Source organism: Hypomesus transpacificus, chromosome 25 (assembly GCF_021917145.1).
Source record: "Hypomesus transpacificus isolate Combined female chromosome 25, fHypTra1, whole genome shotgun sequence".
Lineage (NCBI taxonomy): Eukaryota > Metazoa > Chordata > Actinopteri > Osmeriformes > Osmeridae > Hypomesus > Hypomesus transpacificus.
The window spans coordinates 5,428,336-5,451,865 of NC_061084.1; the positions used below are offsets into that span (position 1 = coordinate 5,428,336).

At 38.2% G+C, this 23,530-nt stretch overlaps 2 protein-coding genes across 2 annotated transcripts; both read left to right on the forward strand.

The window, feature by feature from the left end:
* The first annotated feature begins 18,435 nt into the window (after positions 1 to 18,435).
* On the forward strand, positions 18,436 to 20,491 carry LOC124487135 (homeobox protein HMX1-like). The gene is made up of 2 exons (XM_047049218.1): positions 18,436 to 19,043; positions 19,528 to 20,491. Exons 1-2 carry the CDS (start codon positions 18,770 to 18,772, stop codon positions 20,136 to 20,138), a joined length of 885 nt encoding a protein of 294 aa, XP_046905174.1. The 5' UTR covers positions 18,436 to 18,769; the 3' UTR covers positions 20,139 to 20,491.
* Positions 20,492 to 21,572: 1,081 nt separating this feature from the next.
* On the forward strand, positions 21,573 to 23,273 carry LOC124487131 (homeobox protein HMX3-B-like). Its single transcript, XM_047049213.1, has 2 exons — positions 21,573 to 21,875; positions 22,094 to 23,273. Exons 1-2 carry the CDS (start codon positions 21,656 to 21,658, stop codon positions 22,648 to 22,650), a joined length of 777 nt encoding a protein of 258 aa, XP_046905169.1. The 5' UTR covers positions 21,573 to 21,655; the 3' UTR covers positions 22,651 to 23,273.
* The last annotated feature ends 257 nt before the right edge of the window (positions 23,274 to 23,530 follow it).

Genomic DNA, 23,530 nt, shown 5'->3' on the forward strand with positions numbered 1-23,530 from the left:
ATGTGTATGCTAATATAGCCCCCTGGTGACCAATTGGAATGCATGTCACACGTAGTTCTACCTGTTGTCCCTTCATGCCTGCTGTGAGTCTGTTTCTGATGATACCAAACTTCCTGCTGGTTTTATTAAGCCAACCTACCTTTCCTCCATCCACAGAGTCTACAGACAATACACAAGAGTCATCCTAACCTGAGGTGGGAGTGGGGTTTGGATGTGACTGGGGGGGCGCTTAGGGCAGTTAGTAGACATAAAGAGTGTCAGATGTATGAAGTTGGCAGTTGTGGGACCTATGGCCAAAGGCGCCTTCATGAGCGAGAACGATAAATGTGGATTTAATGTTGGTCAGATTGAGTCCACAGTCAAGACGTAACGATTTGAAAAAGACAAAAGTTTCAACTACACTGTGAAAGACTGCCTAAATTCAGGACCACTCCCTTCAAATTTATTATAAAATCGGACACAGAATTGGTTTGGTGCCAGTTTGAGTCGACCTCAAGGACCCAATTCTTTTAAATCTGTCCCACATCAATTTAGCTCAGCCAACAGAAGTGAACTGCTGGCCGGTGAGAACTCAGGCTAATTTACTGACCAGCCAATTGCAGAAATTGAAGCACAAGCCGTCCTCAGTGCAATCATAGCACTCTTCTGACAGTCATGTGAATTATTGAAATTGTTTATCAAAGCTTCTGTGATGAACTGCTTAGACTTCTAAATTACTTTAGAAGTAAAAATGTGAAAAACCTTTAAACCTTGAATACTTTGTTTTGGTTGCTTCAGAATAGAGTGGATGAAAAGTGCATTTCTGTGTTCCCTATAAGTTATTGACAGTTATGAAACACAGCTCTATTGTTGTGACTTCATCATCCAAATCAAACAGTTCATGACTTCAGAGAGCTTGAATCAGGGCTCCTCCTTTAAATCTTCCAGTCAGTATGCAGTTCCTCATATGCTGTTGTATGACTTACAGTTTAATTTAACATTTTGATAAAAGTTTAAATCAGTTTCACTGTCAGGACCTAACCAACAGATACAGTTATTGACATCTCCAATTGAGGTGACCCAAAATAGACATTTGACCTCCAACAGCCCTACACCAAGACCATAGTATGTGAGCTCTAAATAATAATACATAATCTCAAAATAGTAAAGTGAATGTAAAGTGAATGTAAAATGGTGATGTGAAAATCCCAAAGTGTCCAGTTCCGTTATTGTCAATGGACAGTAGTTAAAGTTCCTTCAATACCCTCCACAGATATATCCTATAAAACAACTTTTTCCCTAGGAAGAGAAAAACGCAATATTCTGGCCGAGACAGGCTGGAGGTAATTGTGTTGGGATGGATGTGGGAGGCGAGATAAGTGTGAGCTCCCTGGGTGACTTGCAGGACCATGTACAGCCCCCACTTGGCTGTGTAATGGGCTGAGCTGTCCTTCACATTGCCTGCAGGAGGGGGGCAATGTGTTCACATGTGTTCCACAGCATGTTTTTCACTGCAGCAGTCAGTTAGTGCAAAACATTTGCTGCTTTTGAGCAGATCATTTGTCATTAAAGTCTGTTTTGAAAGTTTCCAAGATTGTTCACCCTCTTCTTTGATAAGTGACATTTATCTCCATGACTAATTACAAGTTAAATGCCAACAATTGCCATCCTTTCTTTCCTTTTGTCTACTCTGCCATTTTCTTTCAATTGTGTACTCAGGGTTAATTCAACTCAACTCCAAAATTACTTTTTCAATCTGTTGAGCTGCATCGAAGAAAATTGCTTGGATTGACCGCCCCCCCCCCCTCCCCATCCAGTTTTAATTACCATATAATACCATTGAGATAAGGCTAAATTAACTGCAAATGAAATGGAGTGTAAGGGGGGTCAGAAATCCTTTTGGGAGTACAGCAGAATTATTGATATGGTTTTGCCAATTGAGTGCTCTCTGTTTTAATGGGAAGCCATCCTTGAGTGCGTATGGGATTGTCAGTTAATGGACTGTCTAAGTTTCTCATACAGAACCACAAAGCCATCTAAGTGTTGTGCTTGGATTAGGATTTATTGCCAGTGAAGCAACTGCTCAGCAGCAATTTAATATTATGTCTCATACTACAGTCCATGCGTCCAGGGAAATCAATATAGAACTGGACAGCTAACCCTAATTACAAACAATGATGACTCAGGTGTCGCCTGGGATCTTGAAATGTTTTCATTCAGTTAAGAAAGAATTGTAGAGATGTTTTTTATGCTTTTTACTGAGCAATTATCAGTGATGTTATCCATATTAATAAGTCATTATGATAAAAGAAGCAGTATGTCCATGTGATGAATCAACCGGCTCTCCACAGGGAGTTTGATTTGCCACCCTTGGTATTAATGAGCAAAAGTTGTTGATTCACACGCAACACTCCCCCTGTGTGCCATTTCAGGCTGGACTGCATTCGCTGCATGGTGAAACCGTTCTCTTTTTCAAGTGAAAACTGAAATCCAACGCCCATCAGTCCCATCTGTTACAATTCCACCTGCAGCCTCCTCGTTCCACCCTATCAGAATAGGAACCCACACCCACAGAGGGAATAAAAACCATTCTGCATGAGAAAAAAACCTGTTTCTACCCAAACATAGCAGCTCAAAGTGTTCTGATTCATCTTTAGATGAAAAGGCGGTCCACACAAAAAAAAAGATTCTGATTCTCCATTCTTTTTTTGTTTCACATACCAGCATCCGCCACATCCGCTCAACCAGGTCCAGATTTTCAGGGGCTTCCTGCTGCTGTCTGAGGTTTTATACAGTCTCGCCACACGTTCCACCTGTGTGTCATGCTGTTAGTGAATGAATAAATGAATAGATGAATTCCCGTGTTCCTGTCTGAAAGGACATCTGTGTTTATGACTCAGAGCTTTTGATGTCTGAAGCTCAGATGTTGAACAAATCCCGTTGAGGTGGAGGTTGGGCTACACAACGCCAGCTGAAAGATGAAGATGACAACCCCCCCACCCCACTCCACGGCTTCAAACAGCATCACCACCAGTGTTAAACAAAAAAACATGTACTTGTTTTCCATTACACTCAGTAATTATGGTGCTCATCCTCCTCGTTTCTTACAATTAGATGTACATGATACCTCGATATAGTTTGACATTAAGGGGTCATTAAGAGATACAGCGCCACATCAAGTCAGTGGGAAACATGGAACTGTGTAATTAGCAATCATGAGCTATACAGATTCTGTGAAAATGATGTCAAATAGCTCAATTTTAATCCTAGGGAAGTCTTCACCACTAAAAACATACTGTATCATATAAAGGGTTGAGAATGGTTATTGGCCCCATCCAATACAATCTACAAGGAAGATATTTATGGAGAACTCAACACATGTGGGAAGAATTGCCAATGTAGCTGACAGAAAATGAAAGTGGCGAAGAACCCCCCATGGGGCCGATCCAATATTCTGTGTCCTATACACTCTAATTACCTGGTATGATGAGGCAAAGTAGATTTAGACATTAACATGCAAGAATCAGGAAATTGTCTTGATCGTGAAACTCATTTCTAGATCATGTACAGGAAACTACAGTATATAATGAAATCTGGGTTGCTCCTTTGAACAAACTATTTACCTTCAGAGCACAGATTTGGGAATGACACTTATTTCATGTAGAAACATTCAAAACAAACATTCAAAATGGGTCGCACTTCAGGTTCTGACACTACTGGACCAAAGGTTCTCAGGTGAGGCCGATACTGTAGCCTGTTAGTTGAAAAGAAACTTGAAACAACAAATGCTCTTGACAAATTGGTCATGATAAAAGCGAACAGTTTTTTGTTGCGGTTCAGTCTACTTATCTTAGTTTGCTTCAGTCCAGTGTTTTGTTTGGCAGGGACATGATTGAGTGTTTTTGTTCTCTAAGTGTCATGAATACTCCCTTTAAATGTTTCTATTTTACTCAGCGTTTGTTGTGAAATTTTCCTACACATTATTACAACCCTTGCCACCATTAATAACCTTCCATTTGAGCTACCTGCCAAAACTTCAGCATTTCTAACTTGCATTAAATATCTGTGCATAGTTTGGTGTCAGTATACCCTGATATAAGTCTACTCAATAAAACGTCAACGCTGTTGATACCTTCTTTTCACAAAAGCAGATTTCTATTATTAAAAATCTGCAGTTCATCACACTGACTGTCTCAGGAGAATTCAGGACAAAAGAGAGTATGTACATGATGTAGTATGTGATTGGACCGTGCTCTTGATTAAAGGAATTGCAAATGTTACAACTTATACCCATGACTGGCCTCTTTGTCACGCCCCTGGCTGTGACACTGTTTCTGTTTCTCTTTTTCCTGTGTTCTACTCCCTCCTTTTAATTTTTTCCAGTAATTTTAGATATAAACATAAAATGACATTCATAAAGCTGACAGTTTCTTCAGTAAGGTACAAAGCATTACAGTATTATCATCACCATGAACATTTTTTAAGAGCTGAGATGTGTAGATTCTGCCATCGAGTCTGTTTTAGAAGACATCAACAGCTATTTGGAAGAAAAAGCTATAAAATTACATGCTAAATGCACTTGTGTGAATGAATCAAAGCATGATTCTCTGTCCAAACACTTAGCAATCATAACCATCCCATAGCTCAGAAGTTCAGACTCTGAGGATATAATTATACCTTCTAGTGAAGACATTCAATTATTTACAAGCATCATTGATAATTTTGTATCTCTACAATGGGAAGATGTGACGCCAACAGCTTTTTTAGCTTCAAGTCAACTAACCCAAACCACATTAGTTAAAGACAGCAAATAAAATACTTTTCTAACTTCTGTGCAGTTTTAATGAAATGGTGTTCATCTATGAAAGGTTGTTGGGGTGACTGTACATGATTATTGTTCTATTATAATGAAAAATTATGATTAATGTAAAAATTAGATTCAAATTACCACCACAACCCTATCTCAACTGATTCACAAGGTGTTTGGAGATGATGTTTGATTATAGTTGACCAACATACTACAGTGCATGTGTAACAGCTGTGTACTGGAATTAACCTTGTTTGTTTATTGGTAGAGTTGGGTTGTGGTGGGCATCAAAATTCCCTCTCATTTTAAACTTTTCACGCACCATAACTCTGTTTGTTGTAATTAAAATCTTGTCCTGCACCATACATTTCCTGCCAATATTGACATAAGGTAAGTTTGTGTGTGTGTTTTACACCCGGAATGATATGGAGTAAAAATGTTACAAAGATGTTATATATTTCAGACTTTTTGGATTGATACAGGACTTGACCAATGACACCTACAGTATTGTACAGTGTCTGATGTCATGAGCACTATGCCTGCACGCCATTAGTTATCTTTTTTTGCTGCACAGTAACAGCACTGTGTGTTTCTTGAACCTAGGTTTCTTGACCTCATCCATAATCAAATGCTCTCACCAACAGATCTCCTTGGAAGAAATTGGTCAATTATTTAGAAGTGAGGAGAAGGACATCTCAAAGTGTAGGCGAATGTTGACGGACTGATGGATTACCGTGCTGTGATGAAATCGGATTATTTTCTAACCCTAACCCTTGTCGGATGAAATACACATAAAACGGTTTTCTGAATCTGGATTTGTGAATGACCAGATTTAGAATGTGGAAACATATTTTTTTTTTCAAATGAATAACAGCTATTGGGTATGATTCATGTTCAGACCAGATATCACTCTCACTCATGAGACACTTAACTGTAGCTCATTGTACAAGTCTACTGTTGGTACAACAACACCGTCCTTGATTCACCTTACTGAGTACAAATAGCACACTTAAGCAGTAACGTTACAACCCATCAGTGAAGAAAGTGCTCAGTAACCCCACGAAACCAAACCCAAAACAATTTAGTAGGGAGAGGTGGCTTGATCGTCATAGAATACCATCATACTCGGTATTCGAGCCGCCTGCACACTGCACTCTGACTACACACAGATGTTTCATAGAGAATGTAGGAGATAACTGACAACCCCTCAGGTTGGTGTCCTCACACACACGGCCTCGATCAATGCACACTGCGCCTCCGCCAGCTAGAGCGAATAAAAGGGGATTGTGGGATTATTCTGAGTGCGTGAGCGAATGATTTCGACTTGTGACAAGCCGGGGAGCAGCCCGCGGAGTTCATCACAGTCCTCCGCAGGGCTTTATCGGTTCCTGATGGAGAGGAACACACACATTTCCGGGATGGCAGACCCCAAAGCTCCATTAGCTGGGGAACGCCAGGGGTGTACAGAGACGGGGGCTAAGTCCCCGCACCATCTGGGAGACTGATAAGGAGGTAAAGGGCACCAGTGTATTGTACTGCTTGAAGATATATGGTTGCAAAGTCTCCATAGGCTGTGATGAATTGCAATGAGTTTTCAATTTACCTGTGAGGCAGACAACAAATCGCCGGGGGAGGATTATGGGATTTTGAATGTCATGGGGCAGGGACAGTTGTGATTCGTCGAGGAGTGAATGAGAGACATTTGAGGGGTAAATAAACTGCAGTAGGGAGTGATGTTAGACCGGGATGTGGTCTCTACATTGTAAGAGTCTAAGACGAATGGTACATTTAAATGATGGAGAAACCACACTAATCACTGAGTAGGCTATACTGTTGTTTGGCATGTTATTACTTAAAAAACAAAATTACTGTAGTCTGTGTTAAGTGTAGCCTACCAGCGTGATTTTGAGTCTCAATGGATTTCTCTTCAGTAGCTTTGATTTAGTCTACTCTACGCTTGTCTTTCCCTTGCAAAAACGTACACACCTGAGTGAATGACAGTATTTGTTGAATAAGTATCACCCAATTCAATAATAAGAAGCAGGAATGTAACTTCTCTCCCTTATTATCTAATCATTTCTGAAATCCAATTTGGAATATGAAACAGAAGTATAAAAGCTTTAATTGTCTGTGTCTGGACGGGACTGAGGGTGTGTGCAGTGTGACAGTTTGAGGTTATGCAAATGACTGTACTCTAACTGGACTCCCTGTACCCGGCTGCCAACAGAACTTATGCTGCCCTTACATTGATTTTGAAATCCAATTGAAGTGAAAGCCCAGAAACACTCATTTGCATTACGCTAGAAGTGTTTGCTTGACATGTGCCTCATGGCATTTATTTATTTATTTCCTCCCTCTTCTTGTGTGTACGTTCGAACTCCTTACAACAGACGCGTTCACTGTCTACGTCCCTCAAGGACTAATTTGATCTGATAGGGCGACGAGTGGAGACAGTCGCAACGTGCATAAGAACGACCCCTTAGACTCGGCGCGTAATGAATTTAACTGAACATCTTGCATGCAGAGTTTGAATGTGATCTTGTTAACGACATTTAAAAAGGGTCGCTTCCATCTACTGTCCTCCGGATGCGCTCGTGTCTCCAGACGCAAGTGTAATTGCGAGAGATACCGAGGTCTGAAAATGGCTGCCTAGGTAGGCTCTCCTGCCAGAGAAAATTCCTTGTATGTGCAAACTTTCATGGCAAATAAACACCAATTCTGATTCTGATTCTGAGGTCTCGTTTAAATGTCAGATCAAACAGGCATGGATCAAACAGTCATGTTCTCTGATTCAAAGTAGGCTTTCAACCAAGTCAGGGGTGAAAAAGGTGAGAAGGATACGGAAAACCCCCGACCCTCTAGGGTCATGCTTCCCCGGAAGTTAAACGGTTACCCATTTTGGTTTCAAAAAGGTGAGTCTCACCTAAAGGGGAGGAGTTTGCATGCCTATCAATGGCAATCGAAGGTAGGCTAATAGTTCCTGATTCCTTTTACAGATGCTCACTCCCCCTCCTGGACCTTCAAAGAATGAACAGAAGGATGATGTTGGACTTAGTTTGTATGACTCCCAATAGTCTAGTCCATCTTCACCCATTTAAATCCATCAAGACTGTATGTGCTAAATCTATGCTTTTGAAACAATACGTATAAGACATTTGGCTTACTGTTAAGCAATCATATTGCAACTTTGATAACCCAATGTGCCACAAAGTTGAAAAGACATCACTTTTGAGTGGATTTAGTTAAGCATAAGATTGCGCAGTAATCATATTTAGCAATTTCCATCTGTGATCAAATTGAAGCAATTATATCAGCATATTATTTGCATAAAAGACTTGATGGCACATCTCTGTGCACCACTGGCCACCCCTCCCTCTACCCTTCCACCCACCAGATTTATTTTTCAGCAAATATAATTTACCTCATTTTAACAGGCAATGATAACACTTTCCTCGGGAAAACACGGATTGCGTGGATGACATGATAATGTAATTTGGATTCAGCTCAAAGTGATCGATGAGTTCATACTGATTACCTAAAAAAAGTATATTAATGAGTTTCCAGTCGGTTGGTGTTTGGATTATAGAGAAGCATCACGGCCTCAATGGGAATCATAAAATGACAAGTGACTGGATTAAGCCGTTCTACTGATGCCATGGGGAGTGGGGCTATTTATTTTTTATGAAATACGTTTATAAGAACTACAGTTTCCATTCTCAAAAGTCAATGCCATTTCAGCAGCAGTGTCGGACCAATTTCGATTATTGACTAGTGACAAGCAACAGATGCGTTTCGTTACTTAGGAAGGGGACAGAGTTTCGGTCATTTATAGTGTTGGGACGGGCTGTTTATGTTCAACATGCTAACATTTACTTTGCTGTAACAGTAGCAGAGCCAGTCTTATTGAATTGGGGGACAGGGGGAAATGGTTGGAGTTTTGACTGTGAGTTATTTCCACAGGCGTAAGACATCACTGATACTGTATTTGTCTGTTATGGTCATGAATGGTCACATGGTGTAAGATTTTGATACTGTGTCATTGCCAAGACAACAGCTCCAATAACTTTATTTTTTTTATAATAGTGCCATACTGCCACCCTGTGGTTGAGGAGTGTCTTTGTAGACAGCAAGTTGCTGACGAAATTCACAATACTGTATTGTTTCTTACTATAAGGATAATGCATAATACCCCCATGGACCCTACAGTATTTAGGCTAGTAGGATTTAGATTAAATGGACAATTTTTTTTGACACTAGCTCAGAATAGGGACACTTCCTTTAAAACCTATCAGTCCAAAACAAGGTCAGTAACATGGAGTTGGTCCTCTACTTGGTACTTCGCTTCTATAACAGCCTCCACTCTTCTAGCCTTTTTATTCAACCACAAGAGCCTTTGTGAAGTTGGGCTCTCATGTTGAGTGATTAGGTCTGGCTCCCATGTGGTATTAGAATTCATTCAATGGTGTTTCGTGCGGTTGAGACCAGGGCTCTGTGCCTGCTATCCAGACAAGCCATTTCTTCATGGACCTCGCTTTGTGCATGGGGGTATTATCATTCTGAAGCCTCCCGCCACCTGTTGCCACAAAGTTTAAAGCACAGAATTGTCTATATTGCCTTTGTTTGTTTTAGCATCCTTCAGCGGAACTAGGTTGTCTAAAAGGAACCTTGAAAGACGGCTCCGGACTATCATTCTTCGCCCCGAGAAAAAAAACTGTACAGTTGGCACTATGCATTCGAGCTGTAGTGTTCTCCTGTCATATGTCAATTGTGTCAAAGTGCCAGTGCCTTTGACAGGTATGACAATGTTAACTTTCTTTTCTTTTAGTTGTCTTGTGCTATGTTCTGGCTTGGGTACCTTCAGTCTATGGAGAGTTTATACCGCCACTTTGCTCTCTTAACTTTTGAGTGTAACAAAGTTCAATGAAAATAATTGTTCCTTTCTTTAATGTGGGACCGGGGTCGGTCTGTAACAGAAAATTACATGTGCCGGAGTGACTACCAGTATTATTGTGGAGATTTTATTATGATCTTAAATGTATTTATTATGGTAGATTACTTTATTATTTTTTTATGCATCATACATCCGTACATATCAAGTGATGTATAGCCTTTTAAAAGAGCATTCTTACTATGGTAATTACCTTTTTTCATATTCATTGTTATTGAACTCAAAACATTTACTTACATATGCATATTAATCAGTGTGAACTTCTTGTCTTTTTTAGATAAAAAAAATATATAAAAATGTCTGGTATTGTTCAGAGGGCCGGTCCAAATGCGTGAGCGGAGGCCGTAGTTTGGGGTCCCCTGAAAGAATCCATGAACATCCATTGAACTGACATTGTAAACTTAATAGCTGAAAGGTAATGCTGATAAGGTAAAGATTAGAACTCATGACAAAAGTTTGTCTTCCGTCAGTGTAGTCCTCTGCCCTTATTAAATGCCATAATTTCATATGCTGTAAAGGTGCTTGAGGGATTTTCGCAGGAAACTTTATTGTAGTGGACTCTAGTGGTCAACTGGATCACTGCACTTGAAGTGCAACCAGAACTTATTACCACAATTGCAACAGTGCTAATCATTTAGCCCTTACCTGGGAAGAACACTGCTAAAACATATTGTAGCCTTGAGTCCAAATAAACAAAAATGTGTTTATCATATAAACAAAGATGTGTTTACATGATCAATTCTTGTCAATTCTTCTTCTTGGAAATTGTCTAAACTTCAGTCCCGTTGCATTTTGTGGATGTGGATCTTTCAAATTAACATTCATGATTCGTTTCCCAGAGAGTTATTAAACATAGTCGAGAACTTAAGTATGTTAGTAGTCTATTAAGGAATTAAAACAGATGTTTTTTTGCCTATACAACCTAAATTATAAACACGTGTAAAAAAAAACAAAAAACAATTAGCCTATCAAAGTATCACGGAGTCATATTTACACTTTATATTCAAAGCCGTTTGAAGTCATATTATTAACCGGCTTTTGAAAATAAAGGCCAAACTGAGAAATCATATAGACCTAGCATAAAATAACTACAGTAGCAAGCCTTTATGTTGCTTCAGTTTCAGTTTCTGTATTATTTCAGCCTCCGTTTGCAACGGCATTAAAATGTTCAGGACTGTTATCAGAAACATTATAAACAGTTACAGAACTGCTCCAATTCAGTTAACGTGGTATTATATCTACTTTGAGTAATTGATCAAGTGAAGTTGGTGTTGTCTAGCCTAGTAGCCAACCATAAGCTGTCACGAAATGCGGTGCCAGGCTTGTTTCTCAAAGGCCTAGACTTCGGTGCCAGTTGGAATGGGATTGGAAAGCATTAGTGCATTCATGGACTAACTTCCGATATCTGATTAACTAGGCTTTTGTCGCAGTGTCAAAGTAAGTGGAGACGACACCCTTGTTTTTGATCACACAGCATGAAACGCGCTGCCTGCCCCCCAAAATACGCTCAGGTGAGCAAGAAAATTAAAGTTGACATCTGAATTTCCTCTAAAACCTCTCGGTCTACAGTTAGAAAATATCCAGTTATGTGATTAATACATTTCCTTCTTTGCATCCAGTCTTCCAGCATGCATCCTTCATAACATTTATGTCTTGCCACTAGAGAGGAACACAAAATGCATTTAAGAAAACGGAATGACAGCGCTTTACGTCATGTGAGAGGTGAGTTTGGTTATTCCAGTTGAAGATTTTAAAACCATGCATTTAGGATCATTCCCAAGCATTTGTGTTTCTAGCTGATGTAGCCCAGCCAAATTTAATCTAGTCTAATGTTAAGTTGACAAAGGGCTAAATTTCCAAGTTGTCATCAAAAATACAATTTCTGAGCAGTAAATAGTTTATAGATAGAAACAGTCACCTAATGAGCGTCCAGATGAATATGAAATTGGGAAAGAACTGTAGCTACAACCAAACCTTTGTTTGATGTTTAGCTGTTATCTTTCAACCAGAACGTCACGGATCGAAGTTCCCTTCTCAGCATAGTTATTAAGGTACTGAACTTTTCTTTTGTCTGTCAAAACACACAAACATGAATCTTATTTATATATCAACTTGGATAAATTCCATTGATAATTTATAACTCTTACTTATTCGATCTGTTCAGAATGATTCTGCTTTAGGCCTAGTTTATGAGCTGCTAGAAACTGACATAAAATAGGCTAATACAACACTTCGAACATAGTAGGGACACTACTCATTGACTTCCTTCCGTTTTACTTCTAGGAACTTCTAGGAAAACAACCAAACAGGATTAATGATATAATTAGCCTTAAAAATGTCAATAGGCTAAGAGTAATAACAATAACATAGATAATTACAGTAATATAAAGCTACTCATAGGTGACATTTGCCATTGATATTTTGTTATTATATGCTTTATTAATCATTCTTATTCAATATGTGTTATCAATGTTAAAATACACATGTATTATTTGTATAATTATTTTAAAAATACATATCTCGGAGTAGACCTATGTAGGCTTATTAGAACAGGGAATGTGCCTTTGATCTAAAAAACGATATGATTTAGGATGTAACATTTATAGGCATACTGATATTAAACACAGCATCAGTAAATCCATTAACTTAAAAAAAAACGTTTGTAGTTTAAAATTCTCAAATAAATTACAATAGCATATACATATTGCCCCCAATAAGTAAAAGTGATGTCAATAAGCTTGAAAACTGTTGGTGTATTCTATAGCCTGAGTATAGGCTATATGCTTTATTTTATGCAGCAAATGGTTAGTAAAATGCCATTATAGTGATATAAAGAACACGTTTGCTGCTTGTTATGCTAACACAACAAAACATATTGATAATGTAGCCTACAAACACGTCTAAAGACATACTTTTTGAGGCCAGGAAACCTAATATTGTTGGTTGCTTATGGCAAAATCACAAATGTATCCATGGTTTGCAAATAGTAGCCTATAACAAAAGAATAGAGCACAGGGCTGTGTGAACGATAGACTTTCATTTTAGTAGGCCTATGGGTCTTTAGGTGACTTCTTCTTGCATGATCATGAATAATAAAAAGCACTTTAAATGCCCTAAAATCATGGCGTTTTCATAACTGTCCTTGAATAGATTCGTGAGCGATAAGAAAATCATTTTCACCTTGTCAAAAGAGGTAGAATCAGGTCAGAGGTGCTGCAAGACTCTGAGAACGGCTAAAGGCATGCAGCAGGAGAAAGGACTTGCGTGACAACATAGGGTAAACAAGATTTTCCAGGGCAATCGAGTGTCCTTGAAGCACACATTAGAAGTGAACTCTTTCATCTTTCATGTTGCTTCTGGTTATCTTACCATGCCACTTTCCCATGTATGTTTAATCATATCAGATGTTTTTCCAATGAGTATGGTATCCTTTCGGGAAATTCCGTAGAATTTATCTGAATTGATTGAAGGGAAAGTAGTCCACAATTATAGTTTAGATACCTACACATTATATATATATATATATATATATATATATATATATATATATATACATATGTTATTTTTTTTTGTCTAGGATACATTTATGAAACTGCAATAGTCTGATTTTACTAGCCTAAAACAAGTTCTTTTTTCATAGAAAACGTAAAGTTGGAGAGATTGTTTAGCAAGTTCGACATAAACTTTAGCAGTTCCAAAAAGTTAAATAATAATAATTGTATTTATGATAATGACATCACTACAATAACACATATAAGTAATAATAACAATAGCAATATGAAGCATAGGAATATTGATACAGTAGGCCTATATGTTTAACACTGAGGTCTTAACTAATTTTTGAACAGATTTGAACTAAACAGTTTTGAATGGTTTTCATTGTAGTCTCATAAACTATTAAAAACATCTTAAAAAATGTATTGGTTGTCATTTTATATTGATACCTGATTCAAATTAAAATAGTCTAGATTTAGCTTGTTTGAAGTCAAATGTTTTGCTGAAGTCCAGATTAACCAAGTCTATCTGTAAACACTTCACAAACGTTTTGTACCAATAAAAAATGAAGGGCAATAACATAGAAGTGATTTTACTTGAATAAGTTTAATTTAATATGTTCAAAAAAAATCCTAAACGAGATATGGATCATTCCACCAAACCAGCATGTAAAATCTAACCATGTATTTATTTTATGCCAGAAAGTGTTGTTTTATTCAAATTAAGGTTTAATCCCAGTGGTTATGTGTTTATGCTCTATTTTACGAGAACTGTCAGGTAAACAACTTTGCTCCTTGCAGTGAGAATGCATTTGTCTCTGGAGACTACAGCAGTCCAAAAATGCCTCTCAAAAAAGGCTCCCATGCTTACGATTTACTCTCTATCAAATACAAAAATATTGAGAAGAAAGCTTATGGGCACATTGCATCTGCCCTTACCATTGGCTTAATATCAGATACACTTTTAGCAGTCTTTCAGTGGTATGATTTATTGAAAAATATGGACCTTGGTTTGAGCTAATATGACAGAAGTGCTTTGACCTTGGGGGCAGCGTCATTTCTAGTCAGCTGCCTTTTCCCCACTACCTTGAGTGTATTCTCCTTCTTTCTCACGCGATTCCTGCATTTGAGAGGAATTCAGTCTGTCGTTCAGTAGCTTTCCCCAACTAGGCAGGGTTATTTTAAGTTTACTCACAAATATGAGCTGAACCACAAAGCTGCCGGGTCAGTGAATGTGATGTTAGCTAAATCAATCAAGTGAAGATGGGATATTTTCTTACAGACACCAATTTTAAAATATTTTCCTAAAAGCCAGCGCTTAATTACATCTATAGTATTTTATATTGATGAAGTTCTTAATATTCCTTTTTTAACAAAACAAATACATGTTATTGAACCTAATCACAATCTTTTTCTGCATTATCAGCTCTCAAGTGATGTCAACCACATGAGAAGTGCTGTGTTAACATTTGACCTCAGTTCCTGGCACTGCAAGGCATTAGTGGTATTATGGAGGGCAAATATGCCTTGGAACTAACTCTGATATATGAACATTGATCTAATGTCCCATAAGCCTATTTATTTCCAGTGGACATGTAATCCATCAGAAGTGCTCCTTGTTCCAACCCCTGGGGAATGAATATGTGCTTCCTGTATACCTGCTGCACTTATCTCATGTAATAAACCTTGCTGTAGTCCCCCCAGTTTAACTGTGTACATGAAAAATAACTTGTGCATATGCTGATTTGATGCATGACTAAGTGGTTGAAGTTGTGACACTACATCAAAAGTAAAGCCTTTGTACTGTGTGGACAGCAAATTACAGAACATATTTGAGCATTTATTCATATCTGACTTCCCAGGCAGTGCCTTTAACTTTACCCTTCACACAGAAACTCTGTGAGAGAGGGCAGTTTGTGGCACTAAGCTGTGATGTGCTTAAAATGTCAACTCTTTTCCCCCATTGTGCCGAACTGCCGAACTGGCCTTAACAGGGGTTAATTTGCCGTGGAAGGGTTAAACAAACCTGCATGCAAAGATTACACCACAGCAAAACCCTTATATGCACTGCAAATGTTTTCTTGAATGCTGCAAGCTCAAATAACAACATAAAAGCTGAAAACAGTGGTGAGGTTGTAATCATTAGGCTAACCGTTTCTGTGTCCACATAGGATTCAGCAAACGCTCAATAGTCACCAAACCAAACAAATCCCAGAATGCCTTTTGGCTTGTCCAGATGAATAGTGTTCTGGGTGCACTGGGATGAAAGGTAAAATGGATTAAACTGGAAAAAGTACATGTCAATTTCAATGAAAGCAACCTGAGGTGTACTGGAGATAAAATGCAGATTAAAGTTTCAAACTCAGGTTCTGTTCCTCTGTGGTCCACCCACTTGACATAAACCGCCACAAAGACAATGTTCAAGAGTTTCTTGATGGTAACGTATCTTAGCATTCTCCACAAACCAGTATAGGAGTAAGAAGAAAAAAGAGAAAGAGAAAACAAGGTATCTCCCCAAGCATGCTAAATAAGGCAAATTCATCAATAGCTCCAAGCTCAAAACATTATAAAGGGGCCTTCTGGTTGATTGCTTCTCTGAAGGCAGAACCGAGATGTCTGGACCTCGGCGACCTCATATACACTATTGCATTCTGGGTCGTGGCCTTGACCTCAACAGTGTGCACTATGACAGTGACCTATTATCCTATCAGCTATGACTCATAATGATACCCAAGATTCCCCCGTGCAGGCCCCTAATACAGTCATCCTCATCCTCTGGAATTCGCAAAGGAGACAGGAAAGACAAACATATACTTTGCTAATGATATAGGATTGGAATGCCTATGTTGTTGGATAGTTAGATTAATTACTTCAGTATGGATGAGCAGACTTAACAATAACCTCAGAAATCAGAATAATTCATCAAATGGTGAAGTTATATGCATTGGTATACCTTTGTCTAGCCTAGTAGAAGACTTATTTTTGAGTCATGTATACACTGCAGGGATATTCTAGTCAGACTAGAGATTATGTATTGACTTTGTGTAAAATTAACATAAACTAATCCCTGTCCTGTGGATAAATATAAATGTCACCCAGGATCTACTAGTAAATATGTTTCCTGTTGTGGTGCAAAAGAATGATTACAAAGTAATGTAAAGTTGTTTTTTAAGTACTTTATTTTTCAAATTTTCCAGGATTTATAATGGTACACACAAACATCACAGACATATAAGAACAACTCAATAGGAAGCATAAACAATAACCCAAACAGCTGCTAGATATAGATAACAATAATTAGTGAATGATGTACAGGTTTTATAATGGCATCTAATTGGGCTCAGAGTCTCTGTTTCCATGATTCTGTGATGGTCTGACTGCTGCATGAAGGGTTTTCTTTCTATTTTAAAAAAAGTATTTAAAATAAACGAATTTAACTACTAAATTTAAGTGCCCTCTTAAAAAAAGTTATTTCAAACATCAATGCTACATGTACTGTCATGTAACCTCACAATGAAACAGGGAAGATTCATTGGCCACTTGCAGGGCAGAGAGAGATATTTACAAGAATCAACATCAAAACATGTCTGGATGATTGATCATTTAGCCTATATGATGTACTTTAAGAATGTAATTGTCGCTGAATATGTATTGTGCTCCACGGTTTTTCTTTTCTTTTTTTCTTCTTTATTTGGGTGGGGCAAACCAATGTATATTCCATAACATGAGAAAAAGTGCATTTAGGCCCTTATCTGTTGGTCAGTTGCAGTTTGTTTGTGTGAGTGTGCATGTGTGTGTGGAGAGAGGTTTGTGTTTAACATTTTTTGTGTGTTATTTCAAGTTACTGAATACTGTAAATAAATAAAGCTGTGCTCTATAGAGGTTGGTGTATGTCTATATTTTCAAAATAATATCCAGTCTCTGAAAATCTCAGGTTGGGCATCCTGCAAAGTCTAGCACACCCTGAAACATGATATTCAAAGCCCATATCTGATCCTGAAAAATAATGTCTTTAAATCAAGTGGACTGTGCACAAATAGACAATTACAACTTTATAACCAACTACTCGTCAAGGCTACACGGAACTTATGAACTCCAAAAAATAAAGATACAGCATCACTAATAGAGTCTGAACTACCAAGCCAATACAATACCTAAGGCCCGTGGCTAATTGAGTTTATAATTCTAAGATGTTTTGAAAACCTAGTGAAAGGATAAACCTTGTAATCCAAGCAAATTTGCGAGTTAGTCTGCTACAACAACAAAAAATCATACAACTTGTTGAAGCATAGCCTCGTTTTGTTCATTGCATCTGATTAATACTTAACAAATTGTCAAATGTTTGCCCTTTTTATCATGTAATTTATAATTTAGTTTAACAAAGCTAATATAGGACTAGCTATGGTCAATCGGTAGCCTATTTATCCTGCAGGCCGCAGCGCTCAATGCGCAAGGAAAATGTAGGCCTACATCTATCGGTTGAGAACAGTTTTAGTATAAAATCGATCACTATCATTAAACTATATTACTACAATATGCAAAATAAGCGAACAATATCATTAGTATTAGAATTAGTATTTATATTGTCATTATTTCCAACATTCCTCTGACCAGCTAAATCATTTTCCATAACACACAACCACACAAATATGGTTCAAAACATATTTGGATATTTATGCGAAGAGTTTAGGCTTTGGTTGTGTTGGCTGAGTCGTCAAATCTCAGATTACAGGCTAATGAAAAAAAAGTGCTGCTCTAATTGTACATGCATATATATATATTTTAAATACATTTTGTTGTTGTTATTTAGCTTAGCTATTTCATATTTCAAAAAGCAGCTGAGTTAACAACTAAAATACATGAAGCAGAACTGCACTCACTCTTTACGGGAATGAAGAGAAAGAAAATCCTAAATTGATTTGTACATTCAATAAGCATATACAGGACGCTGTTTGTACCTTAGTTAGCCACATTTTAGGCTATAATTTGAATGGAATACGTGCTTAATAAAGAATTGTAACATAGCTTAAATTTGTGTGCATAGACAGATATAACCAATAGGAGGTACTGTGACATTCTTAGTGAAGCTATCTCCTCTTTCATGGAATGCCAGCCTGCGGACACTACTGTATCTTTGCTTTGATTTGCTCCCTAATTGACCTAAATAAAGCATCTCAAAGACACTGCCCCTGCAACCCCTAAAGGCAGACTATCACACACCGTAGGGAGCTCAATTCATGTAACATTCTTATTTTGTAAAGTAATCTCGCTCGCAGTCTCGACTGTCCAATCGCAAGACGTTGTTATACAGCCGCGTATAGCTCTCGCTCAGTGAAATTTACAGTAGAAGGCTATATCTACGGATTCTCTCAAAGGCTTGCACTCATGTCTCCGGCTTTCGTGGATTGCTCGACGTGGTTCACGGGAGCTAGTAAACGTAATCTATAGTTGTACATGGGATACATGGGAATGTATTGACAACACCTGAACATTAAGAAATATCGTTTTTTATCAGTGATATAAGCGTTAAATTAAAACAGTATGGTTGCTGATAAAGCGCCAGAGTCTCAACATGGCCCATCCTCGAGAGGTTCATCGTTTTCCATTGAGAATTTACTTCGTAGAACTGCCGACAAAAGATCTTCAACCGAAGATGAATTGGAATGTAAAGCAAAGGGCCTTACCTACAACTTCTCTACCCAGGAGGAACATCGAGTATCTTCATTTGGACTAAACGCGCAGCGCCTTGAAAAAGACGATATTTTGGACTGGTGTGAGAGCTCTCCTATCCAAGTCCACGGTCTTATAAGGAGGAGTGAGTGCACATTTTGGTTACGGTTGATGTTTATATCTGCATACACACTATTTCCAAATGCTATATAGGCTAAATTATGCTTGTTTATTTGGCTACACATAAATTATGCTTTGGAGTTTGGTGTTTCAAAAAAACAGACACAAGAAGGGCGCCTCAAACTCAATTCAACCTTGCTCCTATGAGGGCACATTTGACCATAACTTCGCAGGCAAATTATGAATCCATACTCAATCCAAGCCAAACAACCATGCGCTGCATTGCCTGCAGTCCATGCGTAAAAGCTCTCCATACCCTGTGTGGTAGTTTATTGTAGCCTAACTGACTAATGTTACCTATGCCTGTGATTTATGTAGTAGGTTAGTTTACTTTAATCCGATCATTATAGTATGTCATCAATATTGTGTTCAGTGAAAGTATACTGGAATAATGGATGTATAGATTCAGATTCTCATGGCCTTCCTATGATATTCCTCACTCATTTCAGGTTCACAATATCATTCTCACATCTCCGATAATTCCGGGTACACTCAACCAACTAGTGACCGGAATTCCCCTCTACCGGAGCCGGAGGAAGACACTGATGACCCAGATAGCAAAGCAGAGGATTGTCTGACAGATGACAAAGATGACGACACGCGTTCTCCGTGTTTCGCGCGAGATGACAGTGACAATCCCGATGCAAAAGCAGTTCGCAAAAAGAAGACTCGGACAGTTTTCAGTCGGAGCCAGGTGTTTCAGCTCGAGTCCACCTTTGATATAAAACGGTACCTGAGCAGCTCCGAGCGGGCAGGGCTGGCCGCCTCACTTCAACTCACTGAGACGCAAGTGAAGATTTGGTTCCAGAACCGCAGGAACAAATGGAAGAGACAGATTGCGGCAGACATGGAGGCCACGACAAGCATCTCCTATTCGGCTCAAAGGATTGTCAGGGTTCCGATTTTATATCACGAGAATGTGACACCTGGTTCGCTCACCACAAACTTGTCACAAGTGTCGCCACCCTTAGTTGGCTTCGCCAGCACTATGAGTTACCCCATCTCCCACTTCCCTCACCCGATGTCTTATATTAGATCACAAATGACAGGTTTTGTGTGATTAAATATATTTAGTGACAATGTTGTTGATGAGTTCTGCTCCTTATCATTGCAATCATTAAGTTGGGTCGCCAGGGTAAACAAATCTTATATTTTGGCCCACTTATATTTTAGTAGTTCTTCAGATGTTCCATGTAAGCCTACAGTATGTCTACAATTAATGATTGAACTTTATCAATAATTCTTTATCAACATAAAGCCTAAGTTAACCTCAGAATAATAACACCTTGGGCGTTTTAAACTAGGCCTATATTTTGTCAGATAGGCTACAGTAGCCAACATTGACAGACTGAGTTTTTACGAACTCCAGTCCGCCAACACGTATGTCTTAAAACCATTTTATTAGAATGGGGTTCGGGATACAACACTCTTTGCGTATTTCACAATCTTTTATATAAATGGGGTTTCATACTGATTTTTGTATACAGTCACTGTCCATAAACTGTGAATAAAAGATATGCAACTGAACGTGTTTCTGTATATTGTGTGAATACATGTGATAGGCCGATATGTGACATATAACCCTCATTATACAAATCACCCAATGTTATAATATATTTGCCTACTTTACCCCCAGTAAACAATGCACCTCGTTTTAGAATATAAAAACTAGAAGGAGATTCATTAGTCTATAGCCTATCCAAATCATAGATATGGTCGCCTGCATTCACATTCGTTTTTCCACGGGTAAACAGACTATTTAAGGAAGTGGGCAAGGGTAAGTGATAAAAATAAAAGACCCCCACCTAGCCATCAAAGCTTGAAAATGTGGGGAAAGCTAGACGTAGATTTCTAAAGCTTAAACATAATTTGTATTCAAACAAAATATTTACAATAGGTAAAAGTATCTATTGACCTACCAAGCAACTATAATTTCAGAGGCTGCTTTTCTTAAGAGCTTCACATTTTTTTTATATATATATTTGAATGTAGCCAAATTCTGGAAACCGTAGGCTTAGGGGTCTTCACCGAAAATATTCAGCGTAAGATTGCCCTTTGAATCATAAACGTCACTTTAGTTCAAATCTTAAAAGATACACTGTAGTGTTTAATGTCAAGGACCCCATCTTAAGTTAATGTCTCCATCAACAAGATAACAATCGAGAAAGCAAAATAGTGACAAAATGCATACTACCTTACTGAAGTGTTTTCAATATCTCCCAGAATAACTTGACAAAACTCATTCAATTTAAAACGCGATGTTTTGACTAAAATGGCAATTTGGGTGATGTTAAGATAATAAACTATTATTCCACACAAGTAGGCTAGTCTAAACGTTTATGGTGCGTAAATATTGCAGGTTAAGGACGCTTCCCGCCCTCATCTGATATTTGGCGTCACGCTGCCTTGCAATTTCACCAATCAAAAGCTACAAAACCACAGTCTTCCGGTTCATTGAATAACGGTACTCTACGTCCTGGTGTAGTTGCAATCAGGGAGCAATGGTGCTTCGAGTATCCAAAGACTTCGATGTTTTGGGAACCTCCGTCATCTTTTACTTTATAAAGAAAACCATAGATGTCGGGGAATATGAACAAAGTGGACATCCCATGTCGAACTGCTTCTTTGACATTCACAATTGACAATATCCTTAATCTGAAGCAAAACAAAATCAACTTGGACGCACAGTTTTCTAAAGTGCAAACGGACAGTGGACGTAAAAATGATTTCCAACTGCGGTACCACGAGGACTACGACGTTCAGAGGCGGCAAGAGCCAGACGTACCTCAAGAGCCAGGTGAGCTCTTTGGTTATTTTAAAATAAACATACTTGTCTAGTAGGCTAAGTCAAGTCTTGACAATTAGGTATTCGATCAATTAACGTAGCTTATATAGGATGGGGAACATGCATTAGGCTATATAGGCTACTGTATTAGCCTATTCCACCCAGGTTTGGAGGGTGTCACGAATTTCTGTATATGGCATCGAAACAAGTTTTGTTTCTTAATTTCACAGCGCAAACAGCAAACAGCGCCAGCAACGACGGCTACGCTCTTGTTCGGAAAATCTGCAGGGAGGACTCAACTCAGATGATTGACACTTGTCCAAGGGCTGAGAGCGCAAGCAGCTGCGATGATTTATCGGAGCAACACAAACCCAATGCTAAAACCAAAGCAATGGCAAAGAAGAAAACTCGCACTATATTCTCCAAACGGCAGATTTTTCAATTGGAAGCTACATTTGACATGAAAAGATATCTAAGCAGCGCAGAGCGCGCGTGTCTGGCGAATTCCTTACAACTTACAGAGACCCAAGTCAAAATTTGGTTCCAGAACCGTCGGAATAAATTGAAGCGTCAGTTATCCACAGACATAGAAGGACCAGTTGCCTCTGATCATCTTTCAGATGCTGGAAAAAATGTGCAATTACCAACTCTTTATAAAGACAGTAACATTTTTGGCGGATGTTTGTTACCGATGCCTTTCCCAGTGGTATATCCAGCAGCAAACAATGCACCATACTTTTACTTTTCAAACTCTGGTAAATATTTCAGCTTGTTCGATACAGATTGATGATGAGCATGTTTGGGATGTACTTGTCGTGAACATGAAACGTGAATGGCCATCAGTTCGGATTCAGCTTCCACTGACAATGCCCTTCAGAGTGTATTTAAAAACCGTTATAGGCCTACTTTTTATGCTGGTTTTCAACTTATCTTGACAATTGCGTCCTAGACCAATGCATGTGCCACTTTTAGTCCTTCACAGTAATGTTTTGGGTTCATTAGAATACATAATGCCATTTATATAATAATGTGTAATTGCAATTATTTTTGTTATTATTTAAACTCCACAAGCTTGGAATTTTATCATCAAAGAATTATCATTATTTGTGCTGTAGGCCTACAGTGATGAATGAATGTAGCCTATGTTTATATTGTGCTGGGGATTGATGTAGGACATATTTCCTTATACCTTATTCCATATTACCTTCACTGCAACTATAGTTGCTTGCTTTATACATATTTAATTTTTCTAACATTTACTATTACTGAGTTGTTGTTTATTTTCTCACTATGCAGTATATTTTATTTATATTGCCTTACTTGTTCATTTCAATGTCTTTTTAAATGTTTATTTTTTACACTTACTCATTATCTAAAAACAGTGATAAAGACAGATTGTACAACTGTTGACATACAGTATATCATGACAACAACCACAAAATATGCAATAAAGTGTTGTAATATTTGCAACATTTCAATGTTTTTTGAATTACAGCTTGTAGGCTCAGAAGTACTCAGATCCAGTTAAGTGATATTTTTGTTATTATTGAAAATGACACAATTATATAACACTGCTATAAAATTAACTCACAACATAAAACTTTAAAAAAAGTTGTTCACACACCAAATTGATTCTCATGAAATCATATTTCTCTACTTACAGTTTA